Consider the following 11,598-nt stretch of genomic DNA (forward strand, 5'->3'; position numbering starts at 1 on the left):
CTCCCAAATGAATTCGGCTATCTATCAAGTCGGAATGACATATGTCAAAAGTGGTTTTCCACCCATTTTGGACCCGCTGATCTAGGCTAGCCGTTAGAAGGCCATAGAGTACAAAACCAATTTCTGCAACGGCCAGATCCTGAGCCCGGCAAAGCGCAAGCAGCCAGCTAGTCATTATTCCTGTTGTGAATTTCAACGACACCCTTTAACCTCTATAAACGAGAAGGTTTCGACCATCATCGTGTCGAGTCCTTACATCACGTTTCTATCCTGCTGCCAGGAGATCTTTATAAAAGTTAAATTATCGTACAAGCTTAACGATATACGTGCGCGTCATGCGCTGTGAATTGCATACTAACATACATTTATAAAATATCTTTATGGACATGCAAACAAGTAGGTACTGTCGATACGTGTTTGTTGCAGATTTTCGTGAACTGCTACACAAGTATTACACAAGTACAAATGCATTTGGAGATAGGCAAAAGTTATAACTTTGGTCGAGAGTTACAATTTTTAATTTATATAGGTCTACTAACTTTAAATTAACTGAATTTTCACTTTTCCTAGTTATTATTAACTTTATGATGCTATTTATTACTTGGCCAGCCATCAATGAAGTTTTTTTCGTGAACTCACCTGGTCTAAGTCTGTGCAAATTTTCGACAGTTTACCACATGCACTATGTCATATTGTAAATCACTGATCACCTGTAGCTCGATTTTACCATAATGATACACAGGTAGTCAATCGTCCTGCGCTAAGTGACTCTGGGTTATACAGTATAATATAAATCAGTCGTACCATTCCGCATAGAATGAAGTAGTTACGACTCGCCTATATTGCACCGATTTCCCGGAGCATCTAATGGTTCTGGTAGTAACGATGTATGGAAAGAAAGAACGGGAAGAGCGGGAACATATCAGGACAGGCGACGTTTCGGGACACATGTCTGCCCCAGCCGTCGAATCGGCAGTCCTGGGAAGCGGGTTCTAATCTGCCGACATGCGGAGGGCACAGAGACCGATCGGTAATATCAAGTATCCAATAGTACTTGAGGCCGGCTGGTCTTCGATAGATACGCCTTAAATATTCCCTAGAAGACGCCTAATAACGCTGATTTATATCAACGATTCGAAAAAAGTTGGCTTTTCTAAGTTTGCTTGGTTAAAGTAATAATTTGAACGAATCCAATCTAGGTAGCCATATCATTACTAAAAATAAAACGCCCTTATATACTATGAAATAGTGTAAAAATAAATTCTTTTCTCTCATCTTCAATTGTGTCAATTGATCTAATTTGTTATCAATATGCGCTGATCATTGCTAGGAACCAATACATGAGAGATCGTTTAAATAACGATCAGTCCGATGCGCGAGCTCATAAAAACTATCTATCATTGCGACCATCTATTGCGACAGAAAATGTTACCGTAAAACAGCTCAAACGTCGAAAAAGCCTAGTGGAACAGAATTTTGTATGGAGTGTTTATTGTCTTTGCGAAGGACCATTCGTTATTCAAGATTGACCTGCTTATCGTTTTTGAGACCATTGACAAGAGGGGAAATGCACGAGAATAAACCCGGTTTACCTCTCTGAAGCGTATGTAGCCCCACTGCGTTCTTCTGCTGCGTAGAAGGACGCAATGGGGCTCATACCCTCACATAAGCACCAATCTCGTTTTGAAAGCTTATTCTATTCGTGCACTTATCAGGAAGTAAACCTATATAGAAGCAAATATGTTACAATAATAGAGTTACTTAGTACAAGCGAATAAACAGATTACCATATGGTAGCCCACAAGCAAAACGGACTGCGCGATAAGAAGGTCTAGAAAAGGGCGATCGTCTGTTTGATACGGGCCTGTAGAGTATTTCGGTACTCCAGTACTACATCTACAACTAGCATCTTGCCATGAGCAAAGCAGAAAACAGTGTTAATAACAGTAACAGCCATCGATAGGTCACAGGTAATAAAGCTTCAGCGTCCTGGATGAACTTTTTCACTCGTTCCTTTTTTTTCTTTGCCTGCAGTGGTTATGATACAACAATGCTAGGCCGCGCACCAGGATCAATTACCATTAGCAGCAGCAACAACAACGACAACATTACCATCACCGGTAGAGCGATAGATAGAAATTTGAGGAAAGGGAGTTTAAGGCTGATTTGATTTAAGCGGGAACTTTGAGACGAGTCAATTAAGCGAGTGGTTTCAACATGGAGAAAACCCTAAATAGGATGAGTAGCAAGACGGCGTATCGGTAAAAAAATTAGTCAACTAGACAGATATTATAAACGCTGTGTACGCTAAGATCTTTCCGAAACATCTGGACATAACCGATACAAATGTCGAGCAGTGCACCTGCAGACACGGGATTTGAACACCCCACGTATAAATACACTGTACCGCTAACTATTTTTCCTCTAAGAATATGTTCAGCCTACTGCTGCCCTTCGATTAATGAAGGATGCGTGGCAAAAATAAATTTCTCGAACGTTATCCGATTAACATGTTCGTAATTGTACCAACTAATTAGCTCATACAAAAAATTCCTTTAGCCGTGATCTTCACCAGCAATTTACGCTAAGAACAGATATTCTTCATATGCCCCAAGGCATCTCTACCTTACAGTTGGCAAAAACGTCGAAAGGTTCATTTATAACATATACACCTTATCGACTATGAAGCAGATACCGGGAGCCGTAGTTAATAGCAACTTATTTATCAGAAATGAATTAATTGATTTATTTATTTAACGACATGTATTACAGGAATTAGTCACTTTGGCCGAAAATATATCATTTAATGTGTCTTTTGTATTGCAAAAACTTCGTTTCGGGTCGAAGGGTTTAGCTGAGTCTTTAATTGTACATCTGAATATGTAGCTTGTCGATCTATTCAGTTTCCTAGACTACTTTAGATACCCATCCTGTCGTACTCACGCCCTTGACCGTGTCTCAACGTGCATCATTTTAATCAGCGCTACATACATGAAGCTATACCTTAAAACGTTAGTGCCAGGTTCAAAGTGCAATTTTATGCGGTTCGGTCGTATTGTAAATGTCGTCTGCTGAGATAGTAAAGGACGAATGAAACCAAGTAGGATATCGTAAACGCCACGATATTCGAATCGTATCCTGCAGCGTTTAACTGTCCTGTCAGGCAACAATCTGATAATGATCGTTATCTTTCTTCGACTAAATCTTTAACCGATACTTGTTCCATTATGTTTTCTCATCTTAACTAACATAGAATAATCAAATTATATCAGTTCTTTTTGTGAGATAATGTCACGAATCGGTTGGGGACACACTGTTATCGCTTATTTTCTAGAGTATATCCAACGACCTGTGTAGTAGCGAATGCTTTTTCTTATGATATAATTGACACCCTATGTTTTTTGGACTAAGCTTAGAGTCAATCGAACGAATGGCTAATTACATAAGTAATACACGCAAATTTTCTGCTACCCAGTAGGCAAGAAGCTTCAAAAAACTCTACCTAGAAGCATCACGTGGTCGGTGGCATCCTTGCTGCATCAGCAAAACAGTGTGAGAGCGGAAGATTGATTTGCGTCAGTGATAGAGAATCCGTGACAGCACGTGCGCTTGCCGGATACGTATGTGGCTCCCCGTTTTTTTTTTCACTGCAGATGCTGTGCGTGACTGAATCTCTCGTAGACCGGCAGCTACTTCACACACCAAAACACCGGCGTCCGTCAGACACGCACTCACACACAGGTTGGCCTCTAACAAAGTCCTACAAAACATTGCCACTTTCAGGCGCAAAACATGTTGCCTGTTTGTCGTTTAGTACAAGGCTCGTGACGTTTGACCGTTGTCCGAGGTTGAAGTACGGCTTTTTATTAGATTCGTTCAAGTGTCCGAGCGGGACCTGACGCTTAAAATGTGAAGTGGCTATCGGGCAATAATAGTAGACACTGGTGAACAGCCATCGTCGTTGTTTGATGGACGATCGATGTTGTGTTGCCCAATTCACATTGTGAGGTATCGAACTCATATTGGCTGCCTATGGCTCATATGTTCGGATCGAGTAGGGAACTTAACAACAATAACACGGAGTCAAACATCGATGGAAATTGGAACGGGCGATTTCGTTGTCGGAAGCGTTAGGCTTGGCACTTACCTATTTTGATGTCGGCCACAGCGACGCCCAGAAGGGCAAGCGCCAACACCGGCGCTACCACCCCGCTCATGGTAGCATCGGGCCTTCACGAGGCGGCAAACAAGTCGACTTCAGTGCACACAAGTTAGTAACAAACTAAAACGACTACATGTGCGGCCATTGCAAAAAGAGGGGAGGATGGGGCTACGAGGTGGCGCTGTTGTCGAGGGCATAGCTTGATGTCGTCGTGGCAACGCAGAGCCGCGATGCCTCCAGCGCCCCCTCTGGAGGCGGTCCCCAGCGGACGGCACAATGCAATTTGTTTTTTTACCAACCAACTTTAACTAACATGCAAACATTTCTTACTGCATAAAGCATGTGAAAATGGCATGACATGTTAACATAGTGAATTCGGTCCAGTAACCCATTACGCAATGATATGGGTGCATGTATCTAAAAAAGGACCTAATTCCCCTACTCTTCCGCTCCAACTATACCGCCACCGAAGGATGCAGCCTAGTCCCGCCCCCGCTCCTGAGCTTCCGCCATCTTCCGCGTTCAGTGAGAGGCGCGCGGCAAATTTTGAGGAGGAAAAAGTTTTCCCCGGAGAGAACATATCAGGCTGAGTAGAACTTGGGCGCGGCTCGAATGGAGCCGCACACAATCACCCGTAAATGCCGATCTGGGCGGCGATGGGTTGCAGGCTCGGGTCTGTTTTGCCTTGGTAACAAGTCGGACCTCTGCGTTTCATTCATATTATTTCTTTAAATATATATACATTTAAAGGACAGAGCTCTGCGCTCTATTGCGGTACTAGTTTAAATCTATATATATATATATATATATATATATATATATATAGATAAGCTGTGAATTAAAAGGATAGTGCTTTTAGGTTTGATCGTCAGCCTTGCGCTAGAAGGGTTGGTAGCAATGGTAAAGGCTAAAGCTCCTCCTTACATGCAAATTAAACGTAAAAAGCAACCCAAAAAGAGTTGGTGATGGTAGAACATCAAGAGGTAATTGCAGAAAGCAGTCGGTAGACGAGGAACGGCTGATTTGTTACAGTTTGTTGGCTGATGAGGTTGTGCACCGTGTTTCAGTCGGTCTTTTCCCCTTAAAATCCCAGCGACGGTCTTGATTAAAAAACTGCTGTCTTCTCCTACGCCTGCTGAGATAAGTCAAAATAGACAAAGATTATAGTTTTTCTTCTTCTTCTAGTTCTTTAAGATACAAACGCGCTTTAAGCAAGCGCGTTTGTATCTTAAAGTTCGCATCACTCAAATAAAATAAAAATCGAATTTTTGCCTTTGCTTTGTCGTAGGTCGAGAAAAATGGAATAATAATTATCGTTTTCATATGCGACTAAATAGTGGCAACAATGAAATTGTTACACATCAAAGCTCATAGAAAGGCGATATTTTATCGATTGTCAAATAATAGGTGAAGGTATAAAAAGAGGGACGTCTCTCCACAAACCCTCACCGAATAGCTTGAACTAAAATATATTCCAGGCAAATCAGAAGCTATCTTTGGCAGACTGTTTCGTGTTGTCAATGTCCTGTAATTCCGTGAGAAAAAGTATAAATCTAATAGGTATCTACAAAAATAATCTGTAAGAATAATTAGAAATACTAAATGTAATCGCATGCGTCCAGTAATCGTAATCATGATAAAAAGAACTCGTGAAGAACGACGTCACGAACCAAATCGTAATGTTAGCTCTGTCAAATTGAGATCGCTCGCTCCTTTTAGATCAACGAGAACATCTGCGAGTTTCTGCGATTTTTTTCCATTACCAGAATGACGGAAACAGTGAACATATTTGAAGTGTCAATACATGTTCAAATGGCATAGACGTTTGCCTTATTGTAATATAGCATCCTTCCATTGGTTTAATTCGTTTACTGGGTTACGAGGCCCACAACTACTTTGTTCATGGCTACCAGCCGGTTATGACCAATGCTTCAGGGCAATTGTGTTTGGCATCAAAATAGAAATAGTAAAAATTATTAGATGAACTTCTTGGTTAGTAACGCTGCATGTGACGTAGAAAATTGCTGATTATACGATTACAGACGAACACTGATACAGGAAAAATCTAACACCAGACACAGCCATATACGTTGCACTTACAATTGCCCACAGCCGCTACAAACGCCCATACCTTACATTTCTATTTCTAGATATACTCACATTCTCTAAAGGGTCCGAGTTGGTTATTCTGGATTAATAATTCGTTATTTATTAGGCCTACAGTCACCTGAGGTGGCAGGTTAACTGTGGCGGTGGACTCTCTTGTCCTATAAGCCTAATCTCAGATTGAGGAATTTCTCCATTTTTTTTAGCGTATACCTATCGTAGCAAACATGAAACCCACATAGATGACTGGCAAGAACTGTAATCAAAAGCCTTAGTGAACCTTACCAAATGATCAAGGTGGGATCATTTTCTCTCATGAATACGTGTGAACTATATTATAGTACGACATTGTGACGCATACGTAGAGTAATCACGTATAAATGTTGACGTTTCAAATTATAAAAGAATATTATGATCATTTACTCAACCGTCCGATGTTGCATAGATGTTTGTATAGCAGCACTATACGTACAAAACGGTGTAACGTATAGTTGGACAGCTAAATAAATCCAATGGAAAAAAATGCTCATAGAAATATGTAATTGATTATTTTTTTAGATATCGTTTTTTTGGCTGTCTGCAGTATCTTCTTAGAAGAACCGAATTGTACCTACTCGCCTCCCTAATGTTCTGGCTATCCGAGACAAAACATGCCGGCCAAACTATCAAAGTAACATCTTACATTCCAGCCAGCGTGCTTCTCTGGTGCAGAGTTAAACTTTCCACACATAATATTATACAGGACAGGTACCACGGACATACCAGGATCCAGCAGCGAGAATACCAGCGGGATCTTCATATTGCTTTAGAACTGTCTAGAACTGAGTGTATATTAAACTCTAATGCCGCGAGGCGGCTCAGCGGCGGCAGCATTTCCGTTTAGAAAAATGTCAAAAAGGATGGCTTGCATTAGTTCAGAGTTGAATTAGTAACAAGTAGAAGTTTTTACCTTAACGCCTAGAATTCTCAATCAAACCATTTACCTCCAGCAGGAAATAAACGTACCTATTTAGGTACCATTTCTGCCGGTTCTATGGAGCCCCAGCACGCAACCTCTATGCGTGTCCCTCTCATATTGACAGCAGTTTCCCACATCTTTTTTTGCAAGTTCATATCTTCGTTACCGTTCGCGCGTTCATACGCTAACTGATTTGTGACGACTAGACGACCAATACTTATGCCAAATTGGTTTGTGTACCATTACTAGCAACAGCTCGGTCAACAACGTTACTTAATTTGATCATCAAACGACTCACAAAAGACCTTAGATAGGTCTTATTGAAGGTGACTAATGGACGGCCACTCTATGCTTGACATTAAAACACCGCAGTTTACATGAGTAGACGACTCTGTGTGTGTGTGTGTGTGTGTGTGTGTGTGTGTATGTGTGCGTGTGGCGTCGCATTTTTTCCCTAAAAACAATCCTAACTTTTACTTTATGAATTATAACAGGTTACTCCTATTAAATAAACGGCCGTTAGGCGCTTAGTAAAAACAGCTAATGGCCATATCTGCCCACTAATTTCAGGAATACATGCAAGCCGCAGGGTCGAAATTGGTAGTAGACACTATTCATTTTTGTTAGCAGTCTGAAAAATAGAAAACAAGAAGATTGGAAAAGGAATCAGATAAAAAAGCCTCAGATGCGTGAACTTTGAGAAAACTAATTTTATTAGCTATATCTGCAGTTCTAGACCAACAACCTGCTTCCTCTAGCTGTAAAAAACACAGTAGCTTATGGCTTTCAACATTTGGCAAAATACATTTTTTTAACATACGAAAATAGGCACTAAACGGGCTGGTATAGTCGTTAGAATTATCGAACCATAAATAACTAGCTAGCGTAAATGGGTGGCCAACTCTAATAAACTTTCGTATATGCATTGAGTGACTGACGAATATAAACGATCTCATGAATTTAGTAAACACCCTAATTTCGATGTAACACATTGGCGTCTGCACAGCTTTGAATAACAGTTTTGTAGATCTAGTAGCCTATAAACCGAGGGGTCAGATCGAGCTGTGTCAGAGATTTACAACTGCATTCTGTATAATGAAAATGTTCAATTAAAAAAGCCTAGTTTTATGATGAAAATTCAGTGCTACCAGCCGAAATCCAATCTGTATTTAGTGCGTGAGAATATGTGTATAATTTTATTACTAACGGCTGCGGCTAAAATGCTCTGATCGGTTAGTTAATTAGGATTTTTCTAATTATTTAACTAACAGCTAATTAACTCTCGTGAAATTCGTCGTTATATAACATGTTAGTGCCTATATAATTTCGTTCATAGCAACGAAACCAGTGGCATAGGATCTGTGATTTGGGGGACGCAACTGCGCGATAAGGTCGCTGTTTGCTTTGATTTAGAAGCGCAACGAAAAAAAATGAGCAGGGACACGAAAAGGTAACGCTGCATGTTGTTTTCTGAGTAATTCCTGCACGGTCATGCGACGATTTCGAAGTATGCCGCATCTGATTTGTACAGCTCAGCACGCCGTATACTAAATGGCGGTTTCTATACTCCCAAAGCCGGCACGCATATTTTAAACAAGTATAATCTTATAATAATGAAATGTTAGGGATTAAGTACAAATTAATCCGTTATCTGTTTCGCTTTGATTCATAGAAAGAGAGAAAACAGCGCTTGCAAGTATAGTTTGTTAAAGCTCGGCTGCATCTCTTCGCCGAGCTCGGCTCGCAAAGTCTACGGAGATGTGCGGTTAGAGAACAGTGTCCCAATGATGAAATATGTCCATGTACGCACATACGTGATTTACTATCTGTTCCATGATCGAACATAACTTACGTACAAACAGCTCTCGACAATTACCATCGAACACTTCACGCCGGCGAGGCATGAAATAGTACGTTAATATGATAAACTGTCTAAAAGAAAATTCTAATACTGGCAATAGCAGTAACGTCAGAGTAAAACTTGTAAAATACAAGTATGGTGATGAGAGAATTGTTCTGCGATAGGTCCCACTCTACCAATGAATCTAAATTTACGTGCGGCTCTCATGGCCAATCCAGCAAATCACACTCGTATTTCCATACGTCTATACTATGAATAATGTAGATGCGCATATTTGTGTACGTTAAGATTTTAAGACGCGCCTATACGCCGAACGCATCAGGCCGGTCCAAAATCGACAAGCTACAGAATGTCTTTAACCTATTTTTACTAATTTAGAAATGTTTAATTGCCATAGAATTTTAGCCCCTTGTGGGGCGTATAGCTTTTGGTGTCTAATAAACGCACAGGGTGCTAAAGAAAAACTTTTTATAATTCACAATCATTCATAGATTATAACAATTTAACACATCATAGTAATATTTTAACAGACCCACGTCCAACCTAAACAACGAGTAATTACATGATTGACCGCTTAGTCACGCTATTTGCGTTAGTCCAGTATAATAATATCTTCAATATGGGTTTTTGGACATGCTTGCTTTACAAACGCAAGCGGCGTGTTCTTTCTTCATCTTAATAGTTTAATATTTTTTCGGACGATTTGCTTTGGGATTAGCTATCGTTAAGTGCTCAAATCTTCAACGACGGCGCATAAAAGATACAAGCCCCAAAATATTCATGTTCGGAAGAACTGAAGCATTTAACTGTCGCGTTTCTTTCCGAAATTATAGCGTAGTTCCAAAAAGCAGTCTTTAGCATTATATAATACATAAGCGCTTGCTCTACATAACTCGTTCGAATAACAGAAAAAAAAGCATGTATTAACGATATCAGCCTCCTATAAGGGAACGTGAATTCGAGCCCGCCTAGAAAACCCTGGCTGTGTCCGTCAGGCACATTCTAAACATATATTAATGGGAGCCCAGTTTGAGATCTGCTTGGCAGCACTTTCGTTTATCTATTATGTTCCTCTTCATTTAACTATGTTTACGTTTCCAAAAAGAACACGGATTGATAAAAGATTATTATATCTCTAGCTGACTAACTATTCAGTATCGAAATAGTACATGTGGCATTTAACTTTCGGACTCTACTGATACATAGCACAAGTTATTGCCATTAGAACACGTTATATTTTGTGCGTGCGTAATTTCGACGCAACGCGTTATTGAGCCTCACGGTGTTTGTTGAAGAGTTTTCGTATTGGTCCCATTACTTTTCTGCTATATCTGTATAATCTGCAGGTACTGCGTTAGGAAACTCAGGCCAAAGACGACGGTTACACAGTATGCCTATTAGAATAAAACATGCTGGAACAAATAATTGCGCCGACGATAAAACTATCCCAACAACATTTTTAAAATACATTATACAGTAGATTGTTGATTTATTTTTTCATTAAATTAAATGTTAAATCTGGCTCAGACCTTAGAAGCTAAAGTAAAGCTTTCGGATAGGGAGCTTGCTGAAATGAATTGTATATTAAGAATTGCAGTGCTTGACAATTTCCAGATATTTGCTTTCGGTCTGACTGACCATTTGAGCCATTGCTAAAAGTTCTAATAAAAATAAGCGCCATCGCTTCATTACAGAATAAGGTTGGCAACTCTATCGATCTTACTTCGCGAACGATTAGATCATTGAATTTGCTCGTAGCTCTACTGCGTTCCATAGAAAGTAAATGAAGTAACTAGAAATAAGCACGAAGACCCTTAGAGGGATTGCTCGATAATCGGTATAAAGCGAGAAATAGGGTCACCATTTAACAAAAGAAGTCCCCTTTGTAGCAGAGATAGGAAAAAGTACGACATATCCTTCACTCCACAGGAACTGTAGAGGCGATTGGATTGTTCTCGTTCGTTGGCCTATTTGATCTGCATATTATTATTGTACTATGCTATTTACAGACTGCCTCCTTAAATCAGTGAGCTAGCATGCCTTGTCAGATAACTCTTGCACACAATAGGTTGTGGATCCTTCTCCACGAAACCAGTTTTGGTGTATCTATGAAGCCATCGGATTATACACTAGTAATTTGTTTACGTATTGATGAACGTATCATAAATAAACGATTAATCCAGCGAAGTTTACGTTCGTATCATGGCTAGACTACACTGAAAAAAAACCCCATCCAAAGATCTTGAAGGAGATTACTGGACATTCCTCCATTAAACTTTGGAGGGATTCTTGTTTTAAGGAAGAGCTTCCGGTATTAGTCCTTTTAACAAAAATTTGAGCCATACGCTTCACCATGTTCTACTCTGCTGGCCATTTTCGAGGTACAGGATGCTATCGACGTATAAAAGCCCACACTCTAAACGACTACACGTCTACCGTATTTATCGACTTCATACCGTAGAGAGCGTTTGTTCCCTTCGCTTGCGCAGTACCCATCAAACAACTATTCTG

General features: G+C 40.1%; 1 protein-coding gene across 1 annotated transcript in view; it reads right to left on the bottom strand.

Moving 5' to 3' along the window:
- The window catches only part of LOC111248359 (glutamate receptor ionotropic, kainate 2-like), a 168,307-nt gene extending 163,976 nt beyond the window's left edge, over window positions 1–4,331 (bottom strand). The window contains exon 1 of the mRNA XM_086985576.1: window positions 4,148–4,331. Coding sequence (XP_086841702.1) covers window positions 4,148–4,217 — 70 coding nt within the window. The 5' untranslated portion in view covers window positions 4,218–4,331. The remainder of the gene's footprint in view (window positions 1–4,147) is intronic.
- Window positions 4,332–11,598: the final 7,267 nt, after the last annotated feature.

The sequence above is a fragment of the Varroa destructor genome, unplaced genomic scaffold (assembly GCF_002443255.2).
Source record: "Varroa destructor unplaced genomic scaffold, Vdes_3.0 BEIS01000003.1, whole genome shotgun sequence".
Classification (NCBI taxonomy): domain Eukaryota; kingdom Metazoa; phylum Arthropoda; class Arachnida; order Mesostigmata; family Varroidae; genus Varroa; species Varroa destructor.